The sequence below is a fragment of the Vulpes vulpes genome, chromosome 13 (genome assembly GCF_048418805.1).
Source record: "Vulpes vulpes isolate BD-2025 chromosome 13, VulVul3, whole genome shotgun sequence".
In the NCBI taxonomy this organism is placed as follows: domain Eukaryota; kingdom Metazoa; phylum Chordata; class Mammalia; order Carnivora; family Canidae; genus Vulpes; species Vulpes vulpes.
In genome coordinates, this window is record NC_132792.1 from 142,645,839 (window position 1) to 142,666,471 (window position 20,633).

Consider the following 20,633-nt stretch of genomic DNA (forward strand, 5'->3'; position numbering starts at 1 on the left):
CTTGTGACGAATGCATGGCCGTCAGATGTGTTTCTCCCGCCTTTGAGCACATTCATGTGACTTGATTTGGCTAGTAAAATGTGGGTGCAAGTGATGCTGTGCCAGCAATAAGCCCAAGGTTAAGAGGCATCTCGTGCATCGCTTGCACTTTTACCCTTCCGCAAAATAAGAGCATGCCACCTCCCCCCACCATGCGCCCTCCTGCAGCTCACTGGTCCCAGGAGGGAGATGAGAGACATGGAGCAGAGCCACTCCAGCTGACTCACCAACTCGTGATCAAGAAAGACACGCTCATTGTTGAATGCCATTGAGATCTTAAGGTTGTCCAATACCCAGCGATAGGTGACTAATACAAGGCTCCTTTATTAGATGCCAACATTTGCCAAATACATATGGTACTTTAGGATAATAGACAGTCTCCTCGCCTATAAAAGCTGAAACTAAATTACCAGCTGGATAGTTAGGTGGCCTCATTGCTGGGCAGCATATAAATACAATATACCGAATATCACTGATTTTTGGCTCTTACAGTCTATCTTTCTAAAGATTGTAATTTGGTATTCAAAGTTCTCTATAATTTAACCCTAACTTAGTTTTCTAGCCAATTCTCTCTCACTTAAATTTTATATTTCATTGAAACTGGATCATCTATAATTCTCGAGTAAGTCTCACATTACCTCTAGCCTTTCTTTTTTTAGTTCCTCCCTGCACCCTTCATCCAAGTTTAGATTCTTCGGGTTCCCTAAGGCCAGTTTCAGATGTCACCTCTGTGAGAAATCTGCTCTGGTCCCACCTTTTAAGACAGCCTCTCCATCCCCCTAACTCTTACCTATGATGTATGTCTTTTCCTTTCCTGGTAATTGGCTTATTCTGCTTTATAACATTTCCTCATCCTCTTACTAAGTCCTAGAAAGGGAGGTTTACATATTATTTACCTCTGTGCCCTCCCCGGCATTTAGCAAAAGGTCTTGGCATACCAAGTACAGGCCAGTCAATACCTTTTTGCATTGAAGAATGAGTGACCAATGGGAGTCACCAGGACACCAGGCAATGACACTGACAAAGCAACATGGATTCTGGAAGAGTCAGAGAGACCTGAGTCTGTGGCTTCATAGCCGGCCAACCTGGGACCAGTTCATCTCTCTGTGCTTCAGTTTCCAAATATGTAAAACTGGGATGGCACATCCTTCACAGGATTGTTGTGAAAATTCACCATAAAAATGAATGTAAATGTTTCTGCAGGTTTGACATATGGTGGCAGCTCCATTAATGGTAGTCTTGTTACAAAAATGATAATGACAACAGAGTATCACGTAGAAGTTAGTTTGAACAAATCCTCGATATTAGATTACAGTCTCTTAAAAGTGAAGTGTTTGAGGGTGACAGAATGATTCTAGTTCCAATGAACTCTTTTCCCAGAAACTGGTCTCAGTGATCTGAATTTGAGTTTTATTTAGATGCTCACATGTGACTCTTCTCCACAGTCCTGAATTTTCTAGGCAGTCACCGCCAGAAGCAAATTTGTTCCAGGCAACACATACGTTTCCTTGAAATGACACAACACAAAATCCTCCTCTCATATATACTAGCTCCCTTTTAGCAGAGCATGAGTCTTCCCACAGCATCCCAATTCTCTACCAAGGATGGACACAACCATTACGATGGACCAAAATGCAGGAGGATTATTGGACAGCAACTAGACAAAGCCGCTTCAGTTGTTTACATGTAAACATTATTTCAGTGTGGTTATTTAGCGAAGGAGAAGTACTTTTACCAACAGGAGTGCCAGGCATGGGCCAAGTAGTGGGTTATTACTATTCAAGGAATTCAGCAGAATGGCTATATCTAGCTTCCTAACTGGAACTTTGGGCTAACTCATAGCCATGTGGCACCAGAGCAACACCTGATCTTCTAAGGAACAAACTCATGACCGGTCAAACTCAAAAGTCTGTAAGTGGCCAGGTAGGTAACATTCATGAGTGAACGGGACTTGATGAACTTTCCAGGGTAGGCTCAGTGGTTCCCTGGAGGCCACAGCCTGACGCAAGGGACCACTGCTACCTCAACCCACTGAATGTTGCTTCAGAGAATGCAGACTTGGTGTTGCCAGATTTTCTGAAGCAATTTGGGGTTTTATGTGAAGCATCCTGATTTTTAAATGCTGCCTGGCTTTTTATTTCATAATTCTCTGGGAGCCAAAGAAAATATTATTTGCAAGCCAGATGTGGCCATGGGTTGGCAGGTTGTAATCTTTGCACTGGATAGTCTGAAGTCACTTTGAATCATCATAAGTTAAAAGATGATTATTAAATTCATTGTATTTGTATTTTTTTAACCTGAAAGTTTATAATTCACATGAAAAGTAACTATCAACCCTAAAAAAACACCTTACTTATCATTTACAAATCCTTATTCACTCCACTTTTGAACCTCTGTGTGTGGCTGCTTGTCCTATGCACTATTTAAGTCCTACTAGTTATTTAAAACTTGATTTAAATGCTAGTTTCTATATAAAACCTCCATAATGCTCCTCAAAATCCTCTATGTATAAATTATTATGAAAATTGCCCCCACGGAAAATATCTGCATTGATTTCTAGCCATATCTCATCAGCCCGTTACCAGCAGCCCCCCAAAAAATGTAACACCATTAACACTACAAATATTCACTCCTGAGAAAGTGAAAGGCCTGGGTCAACAGGTCAAGATTAAAGTTCAATGGCACTCACCACCAAACACATCTCCGTTCTGGTAGTTCTTCCCTTTCTGGGCTTCCTCTTCATTTTGAACAGTGGCAACATGCTTGGCAGAGGCACAGCCCATAGTCTCATTCGGTCAGCTTCAGCCGGGCTGAACTGCAAATCATCTCTACAGACACAGGGACATTTTTTTTTCTTTAAACCCAAAGAAAATCCACCTTCCTGCTGAGTTGGTCAAGATGTGTGCACCTGAAAGGACAGAAAGAGAGAGATGAGAATGAGGGAAAACAAACCTATATCTCCATGTGTCGTTGTGCTGTGTGTGATCAGCAATGCACTAGAATTCCGGTGACCCCTCCCCCCAATACTGGGGGAGCAACTGGTGCTGAAGGAGGAAATGGAAACATGGCCCATTTTCTTCTGATTCTCACTCAAAGAGCAGGACCAAAGGCATGCCCCCTGCACAACACATGGCTGAACTTTTTGAAGGAGGTAACAAAAAACGCGTACTTGTTTGTTCAAATATATATTTGAACACTACTCTTTGCTATACATACAGTGCATGTATGTTTGCTAATGTTCTGGAATCTCAAAAGCCTTCAGAGTAAGATAAAGGACATCCATGATATCACCAGCTCAAGAAACTGGGGAAAAATTCTCCATCTTCCCCCTCCTGTCTTGCAAGCCAAGCCAGCTCTTCTCAGATCCTCGTTTTTTTCCAGGAGGAAGTGGCCTTCCTCCTCAGGCTGAAATACGGGCTAATTTATATAATTTCTAGTGGGTTCTGTAAGGAACTCCATATTTTATTTTACCTGGGGTGACAGTGTTTTGGAAGATAAAGGAAGGAGATGGGGGCAAGGATTCAAACTTATTTTTGTCCATTTTCTGCTTAGCTAGCTGAATGCTTTAAGGTTTGAAAAGATGCAGGAAAGTCAAGAGAAAACAAGGCAATTGCCCACCTCTTATCAGAGCCTTTGTATCTCTATTGGGCCACTAATAAAGACTGAAAGAGAATTTATGGATAAACCACAAAGGATTGATAACTCTAGTTAACTTAGGTAAATATACATTCCTCACCCCATCCAAGATCACCCCCCAAATTCTCAGCGTTTGCTTTTTATTTATTTCATTCCCTTATCATCCTTTTCCAGCCATTCCAATCTTGTAGACAATTTATTCCAGTCTCTAGATGTTTCCTTTGGATATCTTCCCTCTCCTTTTTCTCCATCCCTCCCACTGTAGTACAGGCCCTTACCTCCTCACACCCAAGCAGAGCAAAAGAAATGTCAAGTCATGCACTTGATGCTATGGATTAGCACCTACATCCCCCTACTCACCTGCATCCCCCTACTTACCCCTCCCCTTTGTGAACAACTGATGTTTCTCAGCCTCAGAAACAGTGCTACAGAAACTGAAACACAGCTGCAGGCCTCCTTCCTAGTGCTCTAAGGACACTCGTGGACATAGAAATCTAATCATTTGAGCCGTAAAATCTCAGCAAAGGGGATTTTTCAAGTTAACTCAACACTGAAAGGTAATTCTAAATCAACCTCAAAAACAAACTCAGATAACAAAGGTAATGATCTTAAATGAAGCCAAGCAAATGCAAATTGCAATATCAACTCTATGGCTGTAACACTAGTCCTATCTTTGTATAGTTCTTCATACTATTTTCTAGCACTGATTCCATCAAATCAACTACAGGAAGTATAGGGTTAGTTGGTCAAGCTTTACCTAAAAGGAAGATTTTTTTATTCCCTAGATAGTTAACATTTGTAGTTTCTCTACAGGATTGGATAACCTCTTGTTAACATATGTTCATATTTTTAAAGCTATAGGAAGGACACACTCACACAACACATTTAGCAGTAATGTCATTAAAGCTACAATATTTTGATTTGATGGTCTATCCATACTGATCTATATATAGCTCAGGGGCCTGATGGGGGAAATGTGCATTAGGGAGGCATTTTTTAAAAATCTACACAATGTTGTATAGGAGTGCCATGATAGGTTTCACAGGAATCTGTGGCAATTAGAATTTTAAAAAAAAATTTTTTTAAAAAACAAAAACAGAAAACAGATGAAATCATGACTGGGCAAAGGCAGGCATTCAAAGAGGAAGTAGTATTTTGTAGAGACTTAAAAGTTTGGTAGAAATCTGGATGGCTGAAAGGACAGTAACACTATCCAGACATAAGGAACTGCCTGAGTTAAGATAGGACGTGGAAGTGCACAAGTGAGAGCGTGCATGCGCGTGCATCCGTCCTCACCCTCGTTTGGTGGGAGGTGGGAACAGGGCAGGGCAGGGGACTGCTCCACTGATGCTTTGTGAAGGGCTTAGAGGAGGCCTTGCTCACTTTATCCAACTTAAAGATGAGGACGTCTCTCTGGTGCAAATTTGAGCACACTCTGAGAGATATTAAATTAGTAGTGCAGAAATCCATCTGTCAACCTATCATGGTTTCTGAAGAAACATCACTGACATGTGAGACAAAAAGAATGAGAGATGGGATGCAGTTCCAAAGGTGGAAAAAGGAGAAGAATTCCTCTCCAACCAAGAGGCTGCCGAGGGTTGTTGAGGCTGCCAGGCATTCCAGGCCAGCACTTTCTCTGAGGCGGTGCCCCCACTCACTCCCGCCTCTAGCATCACCACGTAAGGTAACAGGTGTGGCCCCCAGAACCAAGTCCTCACTTTTCAAAAAGGAATGTGGGGGAAATAAGCTCACACATCCACAGAAAAGCAAACTGAAGTGGGAGGGGAAACCTCCCGCTCGCCTGCCCGACTCCATTGCCACCTCTTCAAAAAAGTGAAAATGGGAAGGAGAGTGGGACATCCTGACAAAATCCCTTGAAGGGATCCAGGGGCAACTTGACAACTCTCCTCTCTGGGAGTCCCTCTCGCTTTTCTCTTCCTTATTTCCAAATTCTCCTCTCTGGGAGTCCCTCTCGCTTTTCTCTTCCTTATTTCCAAATTCCTGTTAACAGCCTCATGCCACCTAAGAAGTTAATGTAAGAATCTAAGATGTGAATTATCCTTTGCTACTATCCCTGAAAAGCATGGTGTGGTGTTTCTTCGGTATTTTAAAAGTTGTGTTTGTATCAAAGACTCTTACTTGAATTTTAAAAGTTGAAATCACAAGAAAATCAAACTGCAGCAGGCTAACAAATATAAAACATGTTAGAATGAATTTTAGAAGGACTTCTCTATTATTCAGGCATGAAGGTGAGGGGCATGTTAATAAGCAGATTAGACAATTCAAGTGATGATGAAGGAAGCTTCCATTTAATTATATTTTTAAAAAGGCACTAGTGGTCGATAGGAGTTCTCTCCAAATCCTAGTTAGGTAGATTGTTTTTGAAAAACACACACACTAGATTATACAACAGTAATTTAATGAATGGTATTTTCAAGTCTTACAACTTCATCAGAATTTTAATATTTTCCTTAATATTTTCCGCAGGGAGCGGCAGGGGGAGAGGGAGACAGAGAATCTTAAGCAAGATCTATGCCCAGGGTGGGGCTCGATGTGGGGCTCCATCTCACAACCCAGAGATCATGACCTGAGCCGAAATCAAGACTCAGATGATTAACCAACTGAGCTACTCAGGTGCCCCAATATTTTGCCCATTTTGAAGGTTATATTTATGAAGTCATTTAACAGGCAGAAGATACCTAATTTCATAAAGTTAACCATGGATCAGTAGGGAAAGCTTTTTACTACATCATCTGGATTCTGCACATAAACAATTATCCAATCATCCATTCATTTAATCAACAAACACTGTAAACTAACAAGTGTCTGGCAAGCATGGGGTACATAGAGATAAACAAGATACGGTTTTCCTCCCTATTCCCACAGAGTATGAACACTTGGAGAGAAGATATCATTAGAAAGACCAGTTTCACACCAAGTGTCATTTCAGCTACTGCAGGTCAAACCCAGGAAGAAAGGTGAGTTCACCCCACAGGCACTTGACTCAGCCTTTAGAGAGGGAATGTCAAGAGAGGTCAGCCTTAAGGCCTGACCACAGCTAAAGAATCATCTTTGAAACACCCCTCCACTATATCTCTCTTTCATAGCCTAGTGTAATGTCAAGGTTTCATTTCCATGGAAAATTCTTTGACTTGAGTCCCACAAAGACCTCAAACTGAGCAGACCCTCAGAAATGTACTCCCAATGTCTGCCATGGTAATCTGCTCAAAATACTTCCCTTTGGTCTGTCCTATCCTCACAGAAACCCTAGCATTTTTTTAGCTTCCATCTTGTCTTTGGCTTTGCTCAGCTTCTCTTCGCCAACACCCACACCCTCTATTCACACCACTTCCTGAAACCACACCACTCAGAGAGGTAAGTCTGATGGTACAGATGAACATGCCAAGACCATGAAGCTGGGTGGAGGGGAGTCTCGTTTTCACATACTGTTATTAACAGCATGCTATTTCCGAAGTCAGATCACAGTTTAAGAATTAAGGTGAAGTATCTCTTTGCTGTCTGATAGAATCTTCTAATAATACCAAATCCCACTGAGGATGGTTTTAGAAAACTAAATAATCTATATGATAGGATCATCAGTCACCTTTAAAATCACGAGATCCAATTAATTGCCTATGGTTTTCTGTAAAAGTCTCCCCAAATGGTAGTATGGTTATATTATCCTGTACCATGAAATTAGACATAATCCCCATCCACAATGCTATATGCTAACTGACTCTGGGGACCACTTTTTTCTTTTCTTTTAAAAAAGATTTTATTTATTTATTTGACAGAGAGAAAGAGACAGAGAGAGCACAAGTAGGCAGAGCGGCAGGCAGAGGGAGGGAGAAGCAGGTTCCCCGCAGAGCAGAGAGCCCCCTGTGTGGGACCCTGGGATCATGACCTGAGCTAAAGGCAGACACCTGACCGACTGAGCCACCCAGGAACTCCTGGGGCCATCTTTATAGGATATTTTCCTTTGATAAAATACATTTGCAAATTTGCGAGTCCAATTCAAAAATTTTAAAGAGGACTAAAACATGTATAGCCATGCATGTTTATAATTCCTCTCCTTACACTATGGTTCAAGCTCTTTAGGTAATGCTTTAAGTATCACTACAGGAATTACTGTTAGAGAACACTCCACATTATAACACTAAAAAGTTCTTTTCTATATACAACGAAGCCTGTTGCCTTTCTATGAACACATATTCCATACATGGGATACATTTGTCCTTTTATAAGAAAAGATTACAGATTATTGTGGCTTTTTCCCCAATGCCAGTGATTTCTCTTTATTTGTATTTTATTGTTTTCTGCTTTATTAAATATAATTGACAAAACTGAAATACACTGCAAGTGTTCAAGCTCCATAAAGATGATCTAACACATACGCTGTGAAAGGGATCCCACCACTGAATTAATTAACACATCTAGCACCTCTCATAGTTCTCTTTCTTCCTCCTTCCCTCCCTTCCTTCATTCCTTCTTTTCATAAGAACACTTAAGTTCTACTCTCTTGGCAACTTGCAACTATAAGATACAGTGTTAATCTACTACAGTCACCATGTTCTATATTAGATTCTCAGATCTTATTCATCTTGTAACTGAAAGTTTGTATCCTTCTACCAACCTCTCCTTATTTCTCCCACTCCCACTCCCCTGTCCTTGGCAACCACCATTATACTGTTCCTGAGTTTGACTTATTTTATTTTTAGATTGCACATGTAAGTGATACCACGCAGTATTTGTCTTTATTTTACTTAGCATAATGCTCTTTAGTTCATCTGTGTTGTTGCAAATGGCAGCATTTCTTTCTTTTTTAAGGCTAATATTCCAGTGTGAGAGTGTGTGTGACATTTTCTTGATCCATTCATCTACTAATGGACACTTAGGTTGTTTCCATACCTTGACTCTTTCAAATAATGCTGCAATGAACATGGGAGTTCAGATATCTTTTTGAAATAGTGATTTTTGTTCTCTTTGAATATATTTTTCCAAAAAAGTAGGATTGCTGATGGTCTTTCTCTTTAACTTTTTGAACTGGAACCATAGTTTCCTCAAAAAAACCTATTTTGGGGGCACCTGGGTGGCTCAGTCAGTTAAGTGTGTGCCTTCGGCTCAGGGTGTGATCCTGGGGTCCTGGGATCGAACCCTGCATCAGGCTCCCTGCTCATCAGGAAGTCTGCTTTCCCTTTCTCTCCCTCTCCCTGCTTGTGCTCTCTCTCTCTCTCTCTCAAATAAGTAAAATATTTTTTTAAAAAAACAAACCCTATTCTTATAAAATTAGGAAAAAAAAATATACAAATTCTGTTTGAGAAAAACCAAAGAGATATCTGACCTTTTTCCAAAAGAGGAAAAACATGGGAAAATATTTCTATTGACATAATAGTATGGATAATTTAACTTTCCACCAATCAGTTAAAGTCTTTTTCATTTTGGATGAAAAAGCCAAAAATATTATAGACAGTTTCCTTGTCAAGAAAGATACTTCTAAAAAATGAATTAAAAGTGAAAAGCTCCATAAAGAAATCCTAGGCCAGAAAGAACATGAATGTACCACATGCAGCTTGGAGGATTGGAGAGAAATCAAATTCTGATTGAAAGGGTATACAGAGAGCTATGAAGTCAGCAGTTAAGAAAAGGATATAGCCACATTATTAATAGATCAGGAGCAAAGTACCCCCTTTTTCCCTCTGATTAAAAAGGGAAATCGAGAAGGCAACATCTAAAAACTCCTTTCTTTTATTAAAGAAAGAGCCAACATCTAAGCTCCATAAAGAAAAAATATATATATAAATAACTAATCAGTCTGTTTGCCCATCTGCTCTGCTTTGCTATAATGAGCATTAATACAGCAACCCACTGGGTGGGGGGGCAGCCTAAAAGTGATTTCTAATCTTCAAGCTTTGGTATCCTTGGGCTTCTGTTAACACCATTTCACATTTCATTGTGGATGTTAAAAATAATACATAAAGAGATGTCACATTTGACATGAGGGTAATCTGGGAAAGTCAAATCTTCTTACCAGCAATTGCTGGCATCACAGAAGATATTCGTTCCTCATCTCACACTCATTTGGTGGCATGACAATCAACAATATGCTATTAACTCCAAAGAAACAGGAATTTGGATGTCTGCTTTCTTTACGGGAAAATTCTCACTTCCATAAATAATAATTGTGTGGAGGTGTCTCAAAAACGTTAACGATAATGAGTCCTGTGCAAGATGACACACTTCTGCAGGACCTGGGCAGTGAAGTGTGGGGGTAAGGAGGCAAGGCGGCAAGAGCAACACAGTTGGAATGAGAATCCCAGCTCTGGTCTCGCACCACACACATGCCTGCCTCAGGACCTAGGCTGGGCTTCATCTCTCTGAGCCTTTCTCCTTGATTCCATGATCTACCTGAACATACGTCTGAGGGATGCTCAGGATGAAACTGCCACTTACAAAAAGGCCATTTGTTTTGTTTTTATCTAGAGTCAATTTATTTACAAACTTTGTTTTCAAAATTTACCCAGTTAGGATATCCTTGCAAGTCTGAAACCTGCAAAATTTTGAGAAGCCCTACAAAGTCTGTGATTATTACCAATGATATTTGGGCCTGAGGGTGTTGATTTCAATTTTATATAAAGTGGAAAAATAAACAAAGCTTAGTTCTCTTATGTACTCCTCTCTATCTTGCCTTTAATGAATAAAAAATAAATTTTAAAAACATTTCTTGTAGGGAGCAGGCTTAAAAAAAAAAAAAGCTTGTAGAATAATTGTTCATCATCTAAGGATTAACAGGTTTGGTGCCTTTATCCTACACCTGAAAACTCCACTCATGTGTCACCTGTGTATGTTCACACAGTTCATGCATGGCTGATACTATTTCTGGGAAGCCGAGAGAGGAAAAGAGCAGATCCTGATTAAAGTTATCCACTCACACTAGGGTGAACCTAAGCAGAATTATGCTGTTTCTAGATTTGCTCCTCAGTGAGCAAGGCCAATGGCAGATATTCCAGGACTCAGGGGTTCTCTTTCTTCCTTCCATATTTAAGACTCAGAATACCAAGGGTATGTGCAGGAGGTTGCCAACCTGTGTCACTGGGAACCTTCGGTACCATGCCACCCATGGCTGGGATCACAACAGCTGTGTTGCTTGTTCACCATGTCACTTGAACCAAATCTGTGTGATTTCCTTGTCTGTATCCTAAGAATAACAATAGCAGCTCCCTCTCTTTTTTTTGGATTGTTCTGGAAATCTAGGTAGATAATGAAATGCTTGGAAAAGCACTTATAAATGCGAGGTGATATTCTTCGAAGCATACTTTGCTATGCCAGGTGCAGGACATTACTATTTAGGCACACTGGGTGGAATCGGTTTGCCCAGAGGGTTCCTATAGGTGTCCCCAGAAAAATGAGAGAGAACAGATGATAAGGGAAAGATTTTTTTTAAAAATCAAGAAATAACTAGAAAGTGAAAGTAGGATAAGTACGAATTGCTAAATAATTCTAAAGAATTATACTAAAGACGCACAATTTGATTTTATCCTATGTCAGTGAGTCATGATCCTTCGTAAAGGGCCAAAGAAGAACAGGCCACTGGGTGATCTGAAATGTTGAAATATGTTATGAAGAACAGATAGGATTCCTGCTCTGGAAGGACAAGCATTCAGAGAGGGCTAACAGATCATAAACATAATAAAGTAAAATAAAATTCCAATACCTAATGTACACTGCAGGAAAAGAAGGGATCAGAGATGTTCTTGAAATTCATCGGGTGTTTCAATCTAATTAAATTAGTGCTGTCTCAGCTTTATTTTATGTAACAAGAGATGGAGAAACATCCATGTAACGCGCAAATCTTAGCACACCCTCGGTAAGCATTTACTCATGAGGAGGACAGTGGAACAGATGTCATGCCAGTTTTGAGCTGTTGATCCTTTTTAACACCATGAACTACAACAGAACTGCAGCTGGATTAATCCCTCGGAAATCTGAATGCTACTCTCATGGTGCCAAGGGGGCAAGAGCTGAATGCCTCTGAGCCTGGTCTGATGTGCACATTGGAAAAGCACGTATGGTGTTTTCATCCCTGAATTAGAAAGCATCAACTTTCACACAAGACTAGTAGGTTCCTAATTTCTACTCAATCTCTAAACTTAACGCTGACTCTAACTTATGTGGCATATCTCAGCCTTAAGCTGGTTACTGTGGAAGATAAATGGAAACAGGACTAATAGACACAAGAGATATGAATTATCTAATCACTAGAAACAAACGTGAGAATTATTTAAAAACAAAAAAGTCTGCTTATGTTTTCTTTGAGCACTTTGGTACTAATATTTAAGTATGGATATATTTAATATCTTCAGAATTATAAATACTTTTGACAAAGGAATGTAGTAACACTCTGAAAAGCGCTAAATAGACGTTAAAAAACGGCATTTCCCTCAAAAATCTAAACATACATCCCTCTTCCCTCCTAAAATAGCCTCTTTTCTCCTTTTTTTTCCCCCTCTCCCTACTAAAATAAATGAAATCATCCCTGAGAAACTGGTGCAAACTCTAGCCTAAGAGCTCTCTTTCCCTGGGTGTGGCTTCAGGCCACAGTATCCCAGGTCTGAGAAGTGAGCAATCAATGGCAGTGATGGAGGAAACCCACCTCTCTCCAACCGGGCAGAGAGCTACTGAGTGAAATAAGCATCCCCAAGGGACAGCAACTCTACCTTCAGAACCTTCCAGTTCTATCCAGAACAGCTCAAGATTTGGAAGTGCCCTGAAAAGTTAGAGAAAGCAAACAGATAAAATCACTTTATTGGTGAAGGACTTAATCTCTTTCTCTCTTCCTTATGCACACACACATGCCTACCACAAGTTGTAGAGATGCAAAGAATATACCTAATATTTTATGATTTTGTAAGGGAAAGGAGTTGTGTAGCTTTGAGCAAGTTTTTTACTTCACGGTGCCTTGGATGCTCATTTATAAGATGGGGTAAAAGTGCATGAACCAGGACAGCACCTGACAATTAGTAAAGAATCAATATGTGATCTTATTGTTGTTATCATCACCATCATCATTATTTAATAGGATGGAGATGAACTTTCTTTTGAAAAGATTTTATTTGAGAGAGAGAGAAGATGGTGAGAGAGCACGAACGAGAGGCAAGGAGAGAGAGAGAGAGGGAGAAGCAACTCTCTGCTGAGCAAGGAGTCAGACATGGGGCTCGATCCCAGAACCCTGGGATCATGACCTGAGTCAAAGGCAGATACTTAACTGACTGAACCACCCAGGTGCCCCAAAGGTGTTAAACTTTAAAAAGAAAGGGGTACATGCAAAAGAGACTAGAAAGGAGAAATGGGAAGAGATAAGAGGTTAATAGGGGGAACTCGGTATCTCTTAGGCCCCGTACCAGAGATAACCAGGCAGATGCAAGCAGATGCAAGCAACACAGACAGAACCAAGAGACAGCAGTGCTGTAGCAGGAGAAGCTCCTGGCTTGTGTGCAGCACCTGCAAAGGAAACCCTGAGCAGTGCCCATATGTCTGCAGTGTTGGAGGTAGCGAGGTCAGCTTCTGTGTGGCACACATCCCAGGGCTCTGAAGGCCAAGGCTGTTGCGTGCAGACAAACTGAAAGGTCAGTGAGCTCTCCCAAGCTTTGCCACAGCCTTGATGATGTGCAGCTCTCATCTTGCTGCTGTTTGGTGTTTTATGTGTCTGTTTGGTGTTTACTCCTTCACCGGGTAGATTTCCAAGGTCACAACCATGTCCTAATTATTCCTATCTTCCCTCCAGTATCAGACACACAGTAGGTCTGCAACAGATGTTGAACTAACGAATTCTCTTAGAAACCTTTTTTAACAAAGAGATGTCCAGGGGTTTAAAGGAAGGGTGCTCTCCGATGCCCCAGGCCCTAGGTCCTCTACATGGACAGTGACTTCTTCAGTACATCACAAGAACTACAGTTAAAAATGCTCGTCTAAGCCATCAAAGACAATTTAAAACTATGTTCAAGGGACACTTGGGTGGCTCAGTGGTTGAGTGTCTGCCTTTGGCCGGGGGCGTGATCCCGGAGTCCCAGGATCGAGTCCCATATTGGGCTCCTTGCATGGAGCCTGCTTCTCCCTCTGCCTGTGTCTCTCTCTGCCTCTCTCTCTCTGTGTCTCTCATGAATAAATAAATGAAATCTTAAATTAAAAAAAAAAAAAACTATGTTCAAAATCTACTTCCTTAAAAAGACAAGAAAGAAGTAATGTATAATATTATACTAGTATGATGGAATTTTGAAAGCTTTTGGCATTTATATGGTTGATCCTAATATGCTTTGGAAAACTATGCTATTTATTTATTTCAACAATCATTTTGGGGGAACTTGTTTAGTTCTTAACATTCCACTAGGAACCAGAGATTCCAAAATGGGTAAGTCAGCTAGACCTTGACGCACATTTTCTGACTTTCAGTTACAACCGAGAGATGGTTAGCAGTGTTTTGAAAACTCATCTGTTGGAAAAACCAAGGTATTTTGAGTTTTGCTGAAATTTAAATCTTTGATTAACATTCCACTGCAAAGAACTATTTAAGAATAATGTCCTTACAAGGCCAGGTGGAATAAATGAATACCCCCTTAACCTACTGAGGTGTTGTGTGGTTTTTTTTAAAGGACATATCCATTCTCATATTCCTCTCAAGAAATACAAAAGACATTGGGGATCTTCGATTTTTGCAGAGCTCGGCCAAAAACACATTTTCTGCAATTATCTCAAAGAAAACAAAAAGTTAAAAAGCTGAAAGACTAGACCCAGAGGACAAAGCAAAGTCAGCTGAGTAATAGTCACTTCTTTCTAATGCACTAGCAGAAGCCCTCTCCTGCCCCTCACAAGTCACTTTGGACTCTACACTGAATGTACCTACCACCATTTCTGTGACATGTAGTAGGTTTGAGGTGTGAAATGTAAAAGGAAGGCAAGAAGCTCTTCCCTGGCTTTGATACTCTTCTTCAGCCACTAAACAGCTATTAAACAACAGGTAGGGTTATAAGCTATGAGCTATTATGACCTCGTAAATGTTACCAAAATTTGCAGTCTACTCTATAATCATTATTTTAAATCAGCCCAATGTTCCCCATTTGAAGTAGTATAATTAGTGAACACAGTGTTCTTTCCTACTTGTTCAGCAAAAGGTACTTAAAGGAAGCAACCAGAGTATCACACACTCAGCAGGAGTGGAAAATGAGGGCAAGAGTAACAGGACTGGGGCCCACCAACAGAAGATCGTTGCTGAGCATCAAGATGTATCAGCCAGTACTCCTTGGCATTAACACTCTCCAACAAATCTGCATTCAGTTCCAGTCTGACACATGGAAGTTTCAAGTCTTCATCTGGACGGAGAACTAAATACATGGCTTGATGATAAATTGTTTAATTTGAGAAAGGAATAGCAGAAGTAGGTTACAATTAGGATTTGACCACATTCTATTCTAACAAGGCCTTTGACCGCTGTCCTCTCTGTGGGACCTCCAGTGCATAGACAGGCTGAGGCAGTTGTGGTCCCAGATATGACAAAGGCACATCTGGCAAGCTGCATAGTATTCCTGTATCTGGATGGATTGCCACCCCATTATCACCTCTATTACATCATTGCCACAACCACCCTAGGAACAGTACTACAAAAATAAAAGACATACATTTTTCAAGGTCTCCCTGAAATCCTTAGAGAATTTTCAGGAAGGATTCAACTTAAAATTTGTACTTGTAGATTACTTTTTGGACTCAGCCTCTAAATCTCTCCTTTATTCATCAGGCTTTCCTAGGCCATATCTGTTGTTTGTTTTTTGCTTTTTTGAGAAAGAACTCAAAAGGCAATGTCCAGTAGACATCAGGATGGTCCTACTAGCAGTTTTAAAACATCAGAACATGATTAAAATTTTTAGCAAAAAACTCTACTTCTTATAAATTAGTTATTATCTCATTACTTTTCTATAATAAAGACAAATTAATCTTCTTCAAGCACTGTTTCTGTCAGATCCTTCCTCTGTTTCAAAATCCTCCAGAACTCATTAATGCTTTGGTGGTAAAGCCCAAAATACCTGGACTTTCAAGCAGGCATATTCTCAGGGACCACTGAGGTCAAGGTTTCTAAATTTACAAATGAGAAAACTGAAGGGCAAAGTTCCACCAATGGGACTGAAACCTGCTGAACCACTGTTGTCTCTTTCTACAGCTCCACGGTATACTAGCATCCTCTTCATCACACCAAGTGGGTCTCACAGACTGTCCATCTTCCTCAATATTCTGCTCACATACCAACCTCTTTCCATCTGCTTCAGCTTTAACTGTTGTAAGAAGAAGATTCCACATCATTCCATGACTCCCTTCCATTTTCTCTCCTAAATCTTACTTCTAGAGTAAATTATTTGGTGTTCTTAGACATCTCTCTCTGCAAAGACACTAAGTACTTTGAGGGCAGAAACCGTCTCCTGTATTTGTCTCCCCTACTATTGGTGTGTGTGTGAGAGGTGCACTGCTAGGCAGATAGTACGAACTCAGTAAACCTTTGAGACGGCAAGCGGCAGGCTTTGTCTTCCTACCTCTGCACCTGTTGTTATCCCCCTGGCTAGAAAGCTCTTCTTCCTCACCTTTGCCTAACTTATGCTCTTCATGAGCTGTCCCTTCCAAAAGGTCCCAGTGCACCTGTGAATTCCCCCTCATGGCACCCATAAGGGTGAAGGATATTCTCAATTCCTAATTGCTATCCCTTCCACAGGTCTGGAGAGCACATGCCTTGTGAGATACAGGCTGTGTTTCTTGCTCCCTAGTGTATCCCCAGCTTCTCAAAGCACTTCATTCAAAATATGTGCACAGGGAATAAATAATAAATGAATGTATCCACAAGAAAGTTTAAACTCCTTCTCATGGAAATCAAGGGTTTCTATAGGTACACCTTGCTCTAGCCAGTCTCGTCTTTAGCTACTATGCCATGGACCTATTTTCCTAGTCTAACTCTAATTACCTCTCAGTTAGAAGGTCTCACCTCAGATAGAAAGTCCTCCCCATTAATCTCCACCTGTGATGCAAATTCTACGTGTCTTTAGGGTACAGAGCAAGTCTTGTCACCTCTGAGAAACCTTGCCCCAGGCCACATGGATCTGCTCCTTCTGTAAGCACATCAGCAGGCATGCACATGACCATTCATGCATCCATGTTGGGACACGTCCAGTCATCATTCCATCTCAGTCTAACGTGGCCTATGGGAGGCCTCTCCCTCTGAAGGCAGCACTGAACTCTCAGGAAAGAATCACATACACAGCTTTGGGACATATCTTGTACTGTTGTTTGATACTGTTTAATTTTTGTGCATTTTGGTCTTGGCATCCTAATTCATTTTTGACTTTCCTTCAAGGCAAGCCATGCTTTCGATGTCTGATCCTGTGCAGTTCTTGGCACAAAGTAAAAGGTTAAACGAATATTTGTTACCTGACATGTTGGCTAGAAAACAAGTGTGCAGGATGACAGAACTATAGAAATTATTTAAAAAAAAAAAACTTTTGCCAAAACTGCAGTTGAACATTTCTGATTATTAGAGGCTGTTTTAAAAGGTCAAATGTTGGTTGTATAATTATACTATAATTTTGTAAAATTACTCTCTGAATAAAGGTTTTTTTTTAAATAGAAACATCTATATGATAAAAAATTACAAATAGAAAAGGAAATTTAGCATAAACTAAAAATTTTTTAAAAAGGAATAAAAAAGGAAGGAAAGAAAAACATACCCAAGATTGCCACCCTCACCTCTTCCCCTAGATCAGGAAAGTTGGCGGCAGCATCCACAACTGAATCAGTTGACTTTTATTACAGAGTCTAGGTCATGACTGATTTCACATAATGACTCTATAAAGGTTGGCCCAACAGCTCTGTGAACATGAGCAAAATAATTCTCCCAATGTTGCAGGGGAAGAAGGGGGAGGAATCAATCTCTTTCCTAGTTTGCCATAAACATTTCCTTACAATTATTGTTTGATGTACTGTGTCTAACTATTTAGTTTTATTTATTTTAGATCTCACCATACTTTCCTCCAAAATATGTGCAGCAGCTGCTTTCAACCATAAATAACAATTTTTAGAACACAAATGCTCTGTTCAGGGTTCAGCAATTCAGGGTTCAGTAACCTAGCAACAGAATGTCAAGACCCCCTAATCTATATCCTCAAGTGCCCAATAGCCACATACCCCCAAGACCTGGGACTGTAAAATGCTGTTCAAATCAGGTTTCGCTAATCACAAATCGATATTGGCCAGCTCAGGAAATAAAACAAAACGCCTTTCGCTGGTATCCAAAAGCCCAGTGTCAAGGAATAGAAATAGTAAAGGTACACATTACCAGAGTCTAGTGGCCATAAAGTTGCCAATTGGGATTTGGCCCTGGGAAAAGCCAAATTAGCCAGTATCTGTAACCCTTTACCAACCAACACCTCACGTATTTTTATATATAAAAGGTTGAACACATGTTCTTAGTGGAAATGAACAAATGTACCCATTACCAGGAACATTTTGTCAGGTAAAGACTTAGACAAGGAGGAGAAAGGACACTTTGATGTTTTACTTTAATGAAATAATGAGAGTTGCCTCATCTCCAAGATGTATTACAGGAAATAAAATGAAGACTCAGGTCTTCCTCCTTCCTATTTAGTTTGTTTCTGCCATTATATCCATCTCGTTAATGGACATGGGCTTCTAGGGGCATTTGTGCTAAGGGTCCCTCATTTCTTAAAAAAATACATATTTTACTGGTTTCTCTTCCCTACTCAATAGTGAAGGTCAGGATATAGGAAAGCAGCTTCACAATGTGTTTTTTAAATCAACCATCCCAGCAGTGGCAAAAATAAATGAAATGTGGGAGGCTGTTTATTTGTATGTCAAAGGGAAAGTGAAATTCTCTATAGGGTGACACAATCATTTGTTTTCCCCAATGAAGCAAACAAATCAAATAGGAATAAAACGGGAGCCACCCTTCATCATTCATGGTATAATGAGTTCTTGCTAGATTAACCATTCTCCTTCCTTGTTATACTCCAAAAAAAAAAAAAAAACAGATGTACAATGACATCAGCAAAACAACCAAAGATCATCAATCTACAGGACAGGAAATGCAGCAGCCAGACTTGCATTCTTTTTAAACATTAGCTGACTGGCTGATGGCTCTGGCTCTGTTTGTTGTGCAGGATACGGGCTCACTGATAGGACATCTTTGGGTAGCAACAATGATCAGGACAATTTTCAGTAGCAATGCCTTAGGACAGAGACCTAAACTGGCCAAGGCTACTTCAGATCAGGTGGTTGCCTATGTACTGTGCTTAGGATCAAAAATCTGACTCACTGCTCCCTCTAAGTCAACTACCCTTTATTAGGAGCTGGATACCAATAACGTTCTGTCAAGAAGATCAAAGACAGAGTGTATAAGGCAATGGGGAGTCCAGACCACTGGCATTAGGATAGTCTATTAGATGGATAAGGCCACCACACTGCATACAAGGAATAAGCCCATTCATGCCCTGTCTGACTGAGCACTCTGAGGTCCCAAGCCAAAGGCCTGGCCAATAGAATGAATGATGTGGATGCTCCTGGGTCACAGGAGTGGGGCAAGGTGCTCACACTGAAAATGCTACCTCTGGCAGTGATGTTCAGATAATGGCAGGCATGCAAGCATCAGCATTTTCTGTGAAGAAATGGAGACAAAGAAGAAAAGGTAATGGAGACATGATGGTGAAAAGGAATGACACTAGTCCTCAGGGTCAGTGATGGAGAGCTATGGAATCCAGGCCACTTGCTGGCATCACAGATGCAAAACAACTGATTCTACACACCACTTTACTAATTGCAGAACCTTTCATACAAATTGGCTCTGTGGATCTGCCAGGGTCTTCAGTAGTACCTTAGAAGGCACCTCGAATACAATTCTAGATGCCAGTAAAGCTAATCCAGATCTAGGGTGCCCCCCGTGTGGGGGAACGAAAGGAAGGGCTACTTCTAGAAAGGAGGGTAGTCACCCCATTTGATTTATTTTGCTTGAGAGTAACAGAGGTTTTAATGACCAAAAGAAATCAATAAGGCTATCAGAACTTATTTGATGGTATTTATAATATCTCTGACCTTAATACCTCTTGCTGATATACCCACAGCTCAATTTCTATTGAATGTCTATTGAAGCTGCATCTGATTTGGGATGTAAACATCTGGAAAAGGATCCTGCTTCTCCTGACAATGGTAGCAGTTGCTTGAATGAGCAGAGTGACGGCTGGAATTTGGGGACTGAGTGACTTCCTCCTACCCCTTGCTAATCCCCCCACTTCTAACCTATTTCTATCACTACCTACCAACATGATTTTGAATTAAATTTGTGCATTGGGTGTCTGAAGAAAAGCAGTGATGGTTCCCATCTACCACAGAGGAAATAGGTCTTTCTTTCAGGGCGCCCACTGCATCCTTTGTTGTGGAAGGGGGCTGTGTGTAGAGCCCTGGTAAGGAAAAGTCTTAAAGAACTAAAAGAGCTGAAGAGAAGTGGCGTGTGAGGAAAAGACATGCTCGGCAGCTGTGGGAGGCTGAGGAAGCTGGAAGCAGCCAAAGGAAAAGTAAAAGAAATAAGAAGGAAAAGAGAAGGGAACGGAAAAAAGGTTTTTATGAATACTCTCTGTGCCAGGGCCAACTCAACCTCTATGCTCTGCTCAAAAGCTTCAGGTTTCTAGGAAGGCTTTGGTGGTTCTTGCTCCCCCTGTGTGCTCTCAGCTCTGCATTGCATCCTCTCGGCTTCCTATGTTTGTCTCCAGAACTAGACCATGAGCAACAAACACAGGGACTCTTACTCACTTAGAAAAAAAAAATCTATCCCCAAATCCCAGCACTGACTGATGATACATAGAAGACGTTCAACACACATTTGCCGAATAACATGAATCTTAAAAATGGAGAAGATGTTAATA

The 20,633-nt window shown here is 40.6% G+C and overlaps 1 protein-coding gene across 4 annotated transcripts in view; it reads right to left on the reverse strand.

Moving 5' to 3' along the window:
• C13H1orf21 (chromosome 13 C1orf21 homolog) overlaps positions 1-20,633 on the reverse strand; it is a 227,404-nt gene that overhangs the window by 147,313 nt on the left and 59,458 nt on the right. For all 4 annotated transcript variants that reach the window (XM_026001177.2, XM_072733178.1, XM_072733181.1 and 1 more), the window contains exon 2: positions 2,729-2,947. In XM_026001177.2, the coding sequence (XP_025856962.1) occupies positions 2,729-2,822 (94 nt within the window). In that variant the 5' untranslated portion in view covers positions 2,823-2,947. The remainder of the gene's footprint in view (positions 1-2,728; positions 2,948-20,633) is intronic.